Below are 11,970 nucleotides of genomic sequence, written 5' to 3'. Positions count from 1 at the left end.
AAAAAGACCTCAACTGCATAAATGACCGATATGTAAAACAGTTAGAACACAGTGCAAAAATAAAGGTGACAATGCCATTTCACCATGATCCAGCAATTCCATTTTTAGGTATGCAGCTCTAAGAACTTCTGTGTATGCATTTGGAGGCATATACAAAGATAGGACAATACTGTTTGTAATAGTGCAAAACTGGAAACAGGCTAGATGTCCATCGACAGGAGAATGGAGAAATAAGTTGTGCATATTCATGTCACGACATTATGCCACAGCATTATGTGTCTGGATCAGATGGATTTGCCCCAAGACAGATAATACTGAGTGACAGAAGCATGTAGAGGAATGACGGCATTTAGATAATTACACATTTAAAAATACACGAAGCAATACCACATATATTTCTATGGATAATTAAATATATCTGTGATCCAAACACTGAAGCTTAAGATAGGAATTTAATGAAAGAAAATAAGTAAGAGCTGGAGGAATTGTGGAGGGCTTCCTGAAGAGGTGTGACTTGTCTGTATGGTTAAAATAAGAAATGAGGAAACTTCCTAACTATTTCACATGATTTGTCTATTCAATATAGTCAGCACTCCATATCTGCCAGTTCCACATCCACAAATTCAATCAACCATGGAACAAAAACATTAAAAAAAAAATCCAGAAAGTTCCAGAAAGCAAAATTGAATTCGGCACACACTGGCGATCATTTACATAGCCTTTACACTGTTAAGTATTGTAAGTAATCTAGAGATGATTTAAAGTATGTGGAAGGATGTTCAAAGTTTATATACAAATACTATGCAATTTTATATAAATGACTTGAGCATCCATGAATTTTGGTATCCACAGGGGAGCAGGGCGTTTCCTGGAACCAATCCCCAGCGGATACCAAGGACATCTATAAGACAGTGCAACTGAAGTAGTTGACGGTTATGGATAAGTAGTACGGACAGCAGTTCGTGGAGAGTTTCTAAGTTTGTAGACATTGTGTCAACAATTCAAATGGTATTTATAACACAGCCACAAAAGATTAAACTCCATGTACCCTCTTGTTCAGAGTCAACAAACTATAGCCAGTGGGACAAATCTGGCCCAAGGCCTCTTTTGGATGGCCTACAAGCTAACGATGGTGTTTACATTTTCAATGGTTGGGGGGAAGTGAATGAAGGAACATATTTTATACCATGTGAAGATTGTATGAAATTCACATTTCCGTGTCCATAAGTGAAGTTTTATTGGAACACACTAATGTCCACTCATTACATGTTGTCTATGGCTGCTTTCACACTAGATCAGGAGGGGCAAGTAGCTGCAGCAAAAACCCTGCAGCCAGCAAAGTCTAAAAATCTTTACAGAGACAGTCTGCTGACCCCTGCCCTAGCCGGTCAAAATTCTTCCCTGAAGGTGGCCCGTTTCTTGATCATTAGACTCTGGAGACTGCAAACATCTCGAATGTCACTCAGTGGAGGTTATTTCACTTAATTCTCACATTCACACGAGGAACCCCAAGCTCAGCGGGAAGGTAAGACCTCTAAGGTCACAGGGATACTAAGTGGCAGTCTGAGCACTGTCCCTGGAGTGTGGACCTCCAAGACCTATGTTCTCAGCCATCACCCCATCCCACACAGCAATCCATGGGTCAAAATAAGCCTTTTCTTCCCAGCCTACTGCCAGCTGCCAGTACCTCCCAATATCATCGAAGCCCCCTATGTAGGCATGCATTCTGCTTTTGTGTTCCTTGGCCCCAACTCAGTGGGCCTCTGAATGGATGGCAAGTCTGGTGACAACCTGAAGGACGTGAATCCAGCAGCCAGCCTGAGAGGCGATGATTTGGGAGTTTCACTGGATTTGCTGATTACTCGAATGACTTACTTTGGGCAAAGTAAAATCAGACTCTTCTGGCAAACAACAGAAAATTGAAAAACAGATCAATGGAAGCAGCACTGCTTCATTTCCACTGACTTTATCGGATGTAGTTACTAGAGGCTAAACAATGTATTTAAGCTCAGGGCTAGGTCTCTGTGTTGCTCCAGGGCTGTATTTGAGAGCATGTCCATAGCTAAGCATGAGGTCACGGTCTCTTAAGTAGAAAGAAGGTCTTCACTTTTTTCAAACCTCCGCAGCTTTGGGGTTTGTATAATTTTCTAGGCAAAATGTGATCTCTCCCCCTTCCCTTTGGCTATTAGTTCTGCTGGCGGAACAATGGATCAGAGATTTATGCCAATTAGAATTGGATTTATACAGGGACTCAGCGAGGCAACTGGCCCTAGACAATTTGCTGAGAGCATCTCCGGCCCTTCTCATCTCTCACTCTCCCCTGTACAGGCCAGGCAAGTTCATATTCCTACCGTTCCATGTTTGCTCACACTGTTCCCCCACCTAGAATACCTTTGCTCTTCCCTCTCTGCACAGACACAAAGCCCTACCTAGCTACTCTATTTTTAATCGCTTCTTTGATATCCATTGGCAACTACAGTTTGTCCTACCCCCTTACCATTTACTTGTTTTGTAGTTCTTTCATGTGTTGGTCATATTTTTTCAGATAGATTGTGTTTGAATGGGTCTGCTGTGACTTCGTGTCTGGTAGCACAGCGGGTACCCATCAATACTTAGTGAATAACATCCCCGCCCCTCTTGCCCCAAATGCCACAGTCCTTTATTGAACAAACCTTGGAGAATTCTAGTATCTTTCTTCAAATTTCAGCTCTGAGCCTAAGGTTTGCAACTCACATTCCTTGCTCTCAGTTTTCCTCTTACTGAGTGTGTGAGCTGAGCACTTAATTTCTCTGAGCCTCAGTGCTCTCCTCTGCCCAAGGACAATAATCTGATCTACCTGATGGGGTTACTGCAAAATGTCAATGAAATCAAGTTTGAGAGACAGCTCAGCAAGATACCTGACACAAAGGAAGGTATGGAACAGACACAGGTTGGCTGCTGCCCACTCCTGGTAAGAATTTATCTATTCTCTTCCAGGGAAGCTGCACCCCTCCCTTTGGGGATTTGTTTCCCCCCTGGGAGGCTGCCGGGTTCTCCCTGGCCCCCGTGAAAGATCAGCTAAATCACAACCAATTGGTTAAAACACTTCATATCAAGAAAGAATTTCAAATGTGGCTTTGAGGCTGTAGGAAAGCAGTGTTTTTCCATCTGATGCCACATCTGAGCCAAGCAAAAAAGAGCTCTCCTAAAAGTGCTAATTTGGGGGCTAACAGTGGACCAAAGAGTCCCAAGGGCTCTAACAGCCACAGGCACCTTGTCAGCTGGAGAGCCACTGCCTGAGACAGCAATAGGCCCTCCGGCTTGTCAATCATCCAGCCCTGTTCTCAGCCTTAAGTAATAAGAACGGTCACATTTCACTGTGAATTAGACTAGACTAGATGGTTCCTGTCAAGGTTACCAGGGAGATGCTGAAATAATAACATTTGAAAAGACAGTGGAAAACAGAGGAATAAAAGCAAGCAAATCCCATGCCTGCAAGCTGGGAACTGTCTCTCCCACACAGATTCCCCTATAAAGCCACGGCGTTAGAAGTTTCCATGCTCCTGAGCTTTGGCCTCCGGGAGAACTGCACACTGGAGAGATTCTGCAGAAGGTGGAAGAAATAAGAAATCATTCCCAGGACGGTCCTCATTCTCTAGCTGCCCTTCTGCACCCACTGCCATTCCACCCCTGCTTCATCATCCCCTATACACACGTCTGCACACAGACACAGGCTGCTCTGATTCCTACCCAACTCCAGGCTCCCGTAACTTGCAACTATTGGATTCTGATCAGAGCACTTCAGCATCTCTGGGGATCTATAAGCAACTCCCTAAAATGCTAGAGCCATGGGCCAGAGAAGTCACTATACTCACAATGGTGGTAAGATTACTGGGGACTGTAAGAGTCATGTGTTCATTCATTCATTTCTTCATTCAATCACTTAATATTAATACATATATATGGTTAAATCCTCGGTGCTAGCACAAAACTGATGCACATGGCAGTCAAAAAACAAAATACACAAAGATCCTCCCTCATGGGAACTTAAAGTCAGTGTGTGTGTGTGTGTGTGTGTGTGTGCGCGCGCGTGTGTGTGTTGTTTATGTGCAAACACGTGTGTCTGCGTCTTAAGGTTAGACGAAGGGGGAGGGGAACCTACTGAACCAACGGCCATTTTCATTAATATTTACCGCCTAAAGTGTTGTGAAGGAAAAAATACGTAGGGCTAAGGCTACATAGAGAGTGGGGCCGCAACTTGGTCTGGTGGGCTAAAGGAGGGTGTGCCAGAAAACCGATACTTAGGCTGACACTTGAAAGATACTTAATTAGAAGCTTGGTTGTTCAAGTGGGGAGGGCAAGCACATTCCAGATGGATACACAGACAAAGACCCTGGGGCAGAAAGGCACCAGTAGATCAGAGAAGGGTGGTCAGAGCATGGGAGCCAGAAATGAGGTCCCAGACATGGACTCAGTGTAGATATTTATAGACCATTCAATGAGTTTGGACTTCATCCTAAAGTCAACGGAAAGCCCTCCACGCATTTTGAGAAGAGGAGTGGCGTTTCCATATTTCCAATTTCAAGAACCTCACTGTGGAAGTGAGTCAAATTCCTAAACATAACCTAAGACCCTTCATAGGCTCAACCCCTTAACCCCAGTCATGCTCTCTCATGGTTCTTTCCTTTGCTTTGAAGTCATTCATTCTTTCAACTAATGAGAAGTGATTTCCGACTACATGCCAACCCTCTTTTAAGCCCTGAGGTTATAGTGTTCAACAAAACTGTTTAAAATGTGTGCTTTCTTTGAGCTTACATTCTATTACCTACTAATTGGCTGTCCATTGGTGAACTGCTATTGAAACTTCCAGACTGACTCAGTTGTCACATTTCGTACATGTGAAGTTTTCATTTCCCTCTACTTGTATCCTGGTTATATAATAGGGATTCTTGATGATTGTGTATCTCGTTCCACGCACCCCCCAACACACCAGACTGAGAGCTCCTTAAAGCTAGATATAATTGTATTTACCTCTTTGATATTCCTTAAGAGGGTCTAAAACATATCAGAAGCTCATGAAATGTTTCTGAATGAATGTGTAGTAGTCAGGGCTCTCTAGAGAAACATAATGAATAGGAGATAGAGACAAATAGGGAGAGAGACTGACTATATGGAATTGGCTCACACAATTATGGGGGCTGACATGTCCCAAGACCTGCAGGGTGAGTCAACAAGCTGGAGATGCAGGAGGGCCAATGGTATAGTTCCAAGCTTGAGACCCAGGAAAAGTGGAAGTTCCAGTTGGAGTCAAAGGCAAGAAAAAGCCATGTCCCAGTTCAAATGCAGCCAGGCAAGAAGCATTCTCTCTTGCTCAGGGAAGAGTTAGCCTTTTAGTTCTAACCAGGCCTTCAACTGATTGGATGAGTTCCATCCACATTACGGAGAACAATCTGCTTTACTGGGTCTACTGATTTAAATGCTAATCTTGTCCAAAAACACCTTCACAGAGGCATCCAGAATAACGTTTGACCAAGTATCTAGGCACGCCATGACCCAGTCAAGTTGACCCATAACATTAGCCATCACAATCTTATATATATTATATTCTCCAAATGAAGGTAACAAGGCAATAAAACCTTAGTGTGAATGAGCTACTAGCCCTTCTTTCTCCCTGACTTCAGTTGAACTACAGAGTCAGGGTTAACAGAAAGAGGCAGGATACAGAAATCAACTAGCCTACATCATAAATAAGTTTTTGGCTAAATGGCAACGTTAAGCAATCTTGTCCCCAAATGGACCTCCTGTCCTCGAAGTTCCTACAGCATATATAAAATTATTTGAACTCCTGCTTTAGTCTTTGTCATTGCTATTCCATGTGAGAAAAGCAGTGGTCATCCTTAGTGGGCCACTTGGTTTTAACGTCCTTTTTAAACCGAAGACAGAGCCAGACATTGCCTCTCGGCAATCATTCCAGGCCCTACACTTCTGGCTGTCTAAGGAGCCCTGGATCATTTTCAGCCTAGAGAAACTCTGAATTAATAAAAAGTTAAAAATAGGGAGCTTGAATTGTTTACACTTGGTTGGATGATTGCTTCCAAATTCATCTTAATTCCATGAAGGACAAATACCTGTCTGCCTCAAATCCCATATAAGAAAATTATGCACTATTCTAGTTCCTGTTCTACTTACTAGCATTTAAAGAATCTTGATAAGCAAGGGAGAAGGGAGACAAAAACTCTGCCACACTCCTTGGAGTCTTACTGGGGAGGAAAGAAAAACAGAAGCAGTAGCTCATCTTTTCAGTAAATGGTTTAGCCCTGAGGTCAATCTCCCTCATATCCATGTGACCAGCTAAACCCCATGCAAAGCTGAGAAAAAAATATATATATATTACCACTTACGATTAGATGAATACAGAATTTAAACTGTCGCCTTAAATTTGCTGGGGAACGCCAGGTCATGCAGAGATTGGTGTACATGTACTATTGTTCAAAGTAATGCCCAAGAGAAGCATGAAATGAGTTCAGAGAGGCCTCATACAAGAGAACACAGGATAAAGCACAGTATGAGATAAGGAGAACACAGAATAAAAGGAGGACCAGTATGTCCCTTTGCTAAAACAACAGGGAAGACCTGACTTTAGGACCAAACATATCTTCACTGCCCAACCTTCTAGGGCCATGTCAGATTTGATTGTGATGAGCAGACACATTTGGCTTGATCCATTCAAGCAGATTGCACAACCTTCTTGAATGTGTGAACCTTCGCCTTACAGAACTTAGAACTCAATACTTGAAACTTCCTAGTGGCCGTATTGGAGGAAGTCCCAGAAAGGAGGAAGGTTTTCTTTTCATATCTAGTGATTAAGCGAAGGATGGGAAATCATTTGGAAAGGTCAGCTCATGGTCAGAGATCCTTATGAAAAAAGATGGCAGTATTCCTAGTATTCTGGGGTACGCTTCCTGGAATTCCTAAGAAAATATTTTAATCGCTTGGCAGAGGATTCTGGGTAACATGACAGAGTCATTTGTGTGTCACATTTATTTAATGTATGCAGTCCACGAGGACAGGGGTTTCTTCTTGATTTGTTCATCTAGAATAGTAACTGGCACATAGGTACCACTAGTTTTGTTTAATAATATAACTTTTCGAAGGTCTTGCTGGGACCCTAGATCCTTGGGATTTCTCTCTCATTGTACCTCTGTTGTCTAAATCTCTCCATATATACATGTATATCTATGTGTACATATACACCTGTACATATGTCTATACACACAAACACTTGAATATATATTCACTATGCATATATATCTACATATTTATCAAATCATTTCTATTTTAGAAATGAAGTTTATGTTATGATACTGCCTTTGAACATCCAGAATTTGTATTTATACAACATATTGTTGCTGTGTCTCTACCAAACGATGAGGCTTTAGACTCTAAGCATTACTAACATACTATATCTTAAATACTGTCCATGGCTCAAACAGCTAAACTTGAATACAACAGTGTTAAGTCTTAATTAATAAAGTGACTTGACGGCAACGACAGAGTCCATTTAATTAGAAATTTAGATGGTGAGACAATTCTGTTTTGGAGGATATTTTAGGAGAACAAAAAGAAATTGCTGGAAAAACTCAAATTAAAGCTGTACTTCCTGAGGAACAAATTCTACAAGAAACCCTTGTTTACACTGTACAACAGGACTGTCCAGAGAAGGTACGAATACAATATAGCCCTTGGGAAGACTGTAGCAGCGCCTCATAGGGTTTGACATCATGTCTTTAAATTTCCAACGATAGAGCCTACGTGCCTAACACATGGATCATGCTCAAAAATGAGCGTTAAGTCTGTAAAAGACACAGTTCACACCCTTGAAGTTAGAGAGAAGGTTGTACAGGCAATTTGGAAAATTCTGAAAGAACTGGTGAAGATAATTTAAAATCACTCTTCGTTGCACTTGTTCCAACTAATTTTAAAGACATTTTGTGAAGCCACCCAAATTTTCTGTTATGAACATTCTTTAAATAATGAGGATACTGGGAATCCTATAGACTCTTTTTACAGACATTTCCTATAGACATGGAACCCCTGTGTAGAGCTTCTGCTGAATTTCCTAGGACTGGACTTTTGTCCATTTGTTCTGTTTGTTTTCTCCAATTTGTGCACCATTTTCCATCATGGCTGGGTTCTTTCTGTCATTCTGAAAGCTCAGAGGAGTGGCTGGTCAGCCCTCTGGTTGTGAGGATGGAAGTGGAGGGAAGGAGCATGGCAAAGTGGTCTGGGGCTAGATTACAACATTTGATCAAAACTGCGGAGCTGCAATTATAAAAGCTTTTTCAACTGATCACTCTGGGAAAAAAAAGTAAAGCATAGGAATTAGCCATTTGCCCTTGTATTTGCCTCCTCCGCAAAGTTCATCAGTCTCCTATCAGGAAAAAATTGATTCAAACTATAAAGAAATTAATGAACGCAAAGGTTAAGAGAAGAGCAGTGTCCCCTAGAGTAAGAAGATGACAGCGTTCCCCCAAGCTAGCCCAGGAGCATTCTATAAGCCTTTCTGTGACAAGTCCACAGTATAGCAAATTCCCCTTAATCTTGCCCAGCAGACTCCCTTCACTCTGTCCAGCAAATAATTAAAGTGTAAGATATTCCAGTCTCTTGGGAGTAGGGGAGGTGGAGAGCGGTGGGGCTTCGTATTGCTGGTGAAGGGTTCCCACAACTATTCCTCCTCACCCCCCTACCTACAGTAGTGCACACAAACACGCATAGTCAACTTTTTAAGAATTAAACTATGATATAATTTTAGAAAACATCAAATTATTATCTTCTTTAATATTCAGAAAGTACTTTGGAGCTCTTCACAGCTTTAAGACCTCTATCTCTACCATCTATTCTCATCGTAAAGGAGCGTAGAAAATTTTCACAGCAAATTAATCTGAAATGGAACAACAGCAAATCTCTGTGTGTGTGTGTATATCACAGACGCTAGGAGGTTCCCTTAAAACATTCCCTGTTTTCAGTAAGTTGGCTGTTTTGTTCCCTCTGTCCCCATCCCTTGTTCCTTACTAGACTGTTTTGGAAAGAGAGAAAACACATCGAAAGACTTAAGCTTTCTGTTTGCTTGGGTTTTGGATAAACGGAAATTTGTTACAATACTTTAATTTTATGAGAAACCTTAACTTTTCAATTGGAAGCCCAGCTTCTCTAATCCTGTCAGTAGCCTCTTGAATTGGTGGGTGTTGCATAAATATGTCCATCTTACAGATGAGGAAACTTTGGTCCAGAGACTGAAATCCTTTCATGTAAGCCTCCCTGGAGAAAGTCCATGGCCTCCATGGAAATAGAACCCAGGTCTCCAGGCTCCTTTTGACCACAGACAAAGAAGTACTCACGTCATAATTTGGGTCTCCACGCCTGCCTCCACCAGAGCTCCGTCCACAAAAAGAGGAACAGAAGTGAAACCGTACTTGTTCCAGGAGTGGCCCTCGTCAAAACTCACCCTGGGTTGGAAACAAGTAGATGGAAGAGACAGCTGAAAATAAAACCACACTATTTTGCAACCAGTTTTCAGGTGATTAAATTCTCCTCTGTATCTCCCTTTCTGGCAGTTTGGATTATCAATAGGTATTAATCTTCCACATCTCCCTATATTATTATGAGATTTGATCAAAACTGCATTTCCTGGCCCAGGTACAGACAACACCAAGAGCTGCAGAAATAGTTCAACATCTCAGAACTGAAGAAAAAAAACCACCCAGGCGGGAGGGCTTAGCGGCTGGAGTGTCATTTTCCAAGTACTCAGAATGGAACCCGAGGTTCAATTTACAGCACAGTCAATTCAGCCTCTGGAGTCTCTGACACAGATAAATTCAGTAGTGCGGGGTTTGCCCTGTGGGAGGGGAGGTGTGTGTCTTCCAGATCAAACCTTAAAAACAGCCATTTCCTATTTGCTCAGAATGGATGAAGTATCATTTTCCCTCCCCGATGCCACTTTAAGGGGCTTTTAGGGACGATTACTGAGTGTCTGATGTTCTGGGCAACACTGTTCCATCTTTCGACCAACAGTAAGAGGAAGGTCTGGCTCTTTGTGGACACAGCATCTGAAACTCTTTAAAGGGATGCTGCTAGTGGAGAGGATTTGAGCAATCTTGAGCAGTTGCTTCCTTCCCTTTCTTGATATTATCGAGTTCCCTACTGCCCCTTGATTTAACCGGAGGACAAAGCCCAAAGACCATCTCCTCTGAGAAGCTTTTCCCAACACTCCTCCTTCCCCAAGGCAGCTTTATTTGCTTCATTTTATGTTATTCTTTTTTTTTTTTTTTTTTTTTTTTGCGGTACGCAGGCCTCACACTGTTGTGGCCTTTCCCATTGCGGAGCACAGGCTCCGGACGCGCAGGCTCAGCGGCCATGGCTCACGGGCCTAGCCGCTCCGCGGCATGTGGGATCTTCCCGGACTGGGCACGAACCCGCGTCCCCTGCATCGGCAGGTGGACTCTCAACCACTGCGCCACCAGGGAAGCCCTGTGATTCTTTTGGCCTGGTTAATTCTTAATTTCTCTCTGACTCCACAACACAGGATACTGAGTTCAACTGTAGAAACTCTATTTTCCTACAACACCCAGGCCTTCACCTATCATAGTGCTGAGTGATGACTTCTTAACTCATCTTGAATCCCTCCATTCAACATTATAATCTTGGGAATTCAGGGGTCACATATGTCTTGTGCATTGTCTGACCACCCCCCCATATCGCCTACATATCTTTATTACAATGCTTCTTACCTGATATTACATACATAGTTTCAAAAGATATGTCTGACTCTCCCACTGAACTGTGGACCTTTTTGAGGTCAAAGACCATACTGTTCACTTCTTGCATTCCTAAAATTAGCAGAAACACTGGCACATGGTGCTATATAATGTTAAATGAATATATGAATAAAAAAATAAGAAGTGATTAAGGAAACTCTTTTAATCCATCCAATAATTTTTCAAGCATTACTTACACTAGCATCCATGAATTGGATGTGAATCCCTGTCCCCATTACTAGTCAACCTACTCAGTCCATTCTCTGGATATTACTTGTCTCTCTATCTTATCCTCTCTTCCCAAATAAACCGATCTTAAAAATTAGAAAGTCAGGGCTTCCCTGGTGGCGCAGTGGTTGAGAGTCTGCCTGCCGATGCAGGGGACGCGGGTTCGTGCCCCGGTCTGGGAAGATCCCATGTGCCGTGGAGCGGCTGGGCCTGTGAGCCATGGCCGCCGCAATGAGAGAGGCCACAGCAGTGAGAGGCCCGCATACTGCAAAAAAAAAAAAAAAATTACAAAGTCAATCTCTTTACACAGCTAGAAAAACTAGTCTCATGCAATAAGAAGTTTTGTATTTCTGGTATACTGAGGCCTACTTCTACAAACAAAAAGCAGGCAGAGGTTATAAAAGTTTTTATGAGTTCCTAAATTATCAGTATCTGTCTTGACTTTTTATGAACAACTTTACTGAGATAACTTTGACATACAAAAACTGTATATATTTAAAGTGTATAACTTGATGCTTTGATATAGATAGATAGATAGATAGATAGGGATATAGTGAAACATTGGCCACAATGAAGCTGGTTTCTGTGGGGGTGGGAGTGGAGGGTGGGCAGGAGGAAGAAATGAGGAGATGTTGGTCAAGGGGTACAAAGTTTCAGTTATGCAAGATGAATGAGTTCTTGGAGATCTAACGTATAGCCCGATGATCTAATGTATAGACAAGTCAATATTGTCTTGACTTTTAAGGACTTGGCCATTTCAGCCTTTTCTTTTTTTTTTTTTTTTTTTTAATAGGCTGAAGGCTAAATAATCACTGAAGCTGAACCAGAGGAAGTCGGGCAGATCTGAACTGCTTCTCTTGGAAGTGAGTTCCTCATTCAAAAGTGAAAACAAGAGCATAACTGGGGATGGACTTACCTTTCACGCAATGTACCCTCCTGGTTCCTAAAA

General features: G+C 42.2%; 1 protein-coding gene across 1 annotated transcript in view; it reads right to left on the bottom strand.

The window, feature by feature from the left end:
• The window catches only part of SORCS3 (sortilin related VPS10 domain containing receptor 3), a 606,008-nt gene that overhangs the window by 71,058 nt on the left and 522,980 nt on the right, over positions 1-11,970 (bottom strand). Inside the window, exon 14 of the mRNA XM_032608449.1 lies at positions 9,378-9,485. Coding sequence (XP_032464340.1) covers positions 9,378-9,485 — 108 coding nt within the window. The remainder of the gene's footprint in view (positions 1-9,377; positions 9,486-11,970) is intronic.

Source organism: Phocoena sinus, chromosome 16 (genome assembly GCF_008692025.1).
Source record: "Phocoena sinus isolate mPhoSin1 chromosome 16, mPhoSin1.pri, whole genome shotgun sequence".
Lineage (NCBI taxonomy): Eukaryota > Metazoa > Chordata > Mammalia > Artiodactyla > Phocoenidae > Phocoena > Phocoena sinus.
Note: the sequence above shows the minus strand (reverse complement) of the source record. Positions and strands in the feature narration are given on the sequence as shown.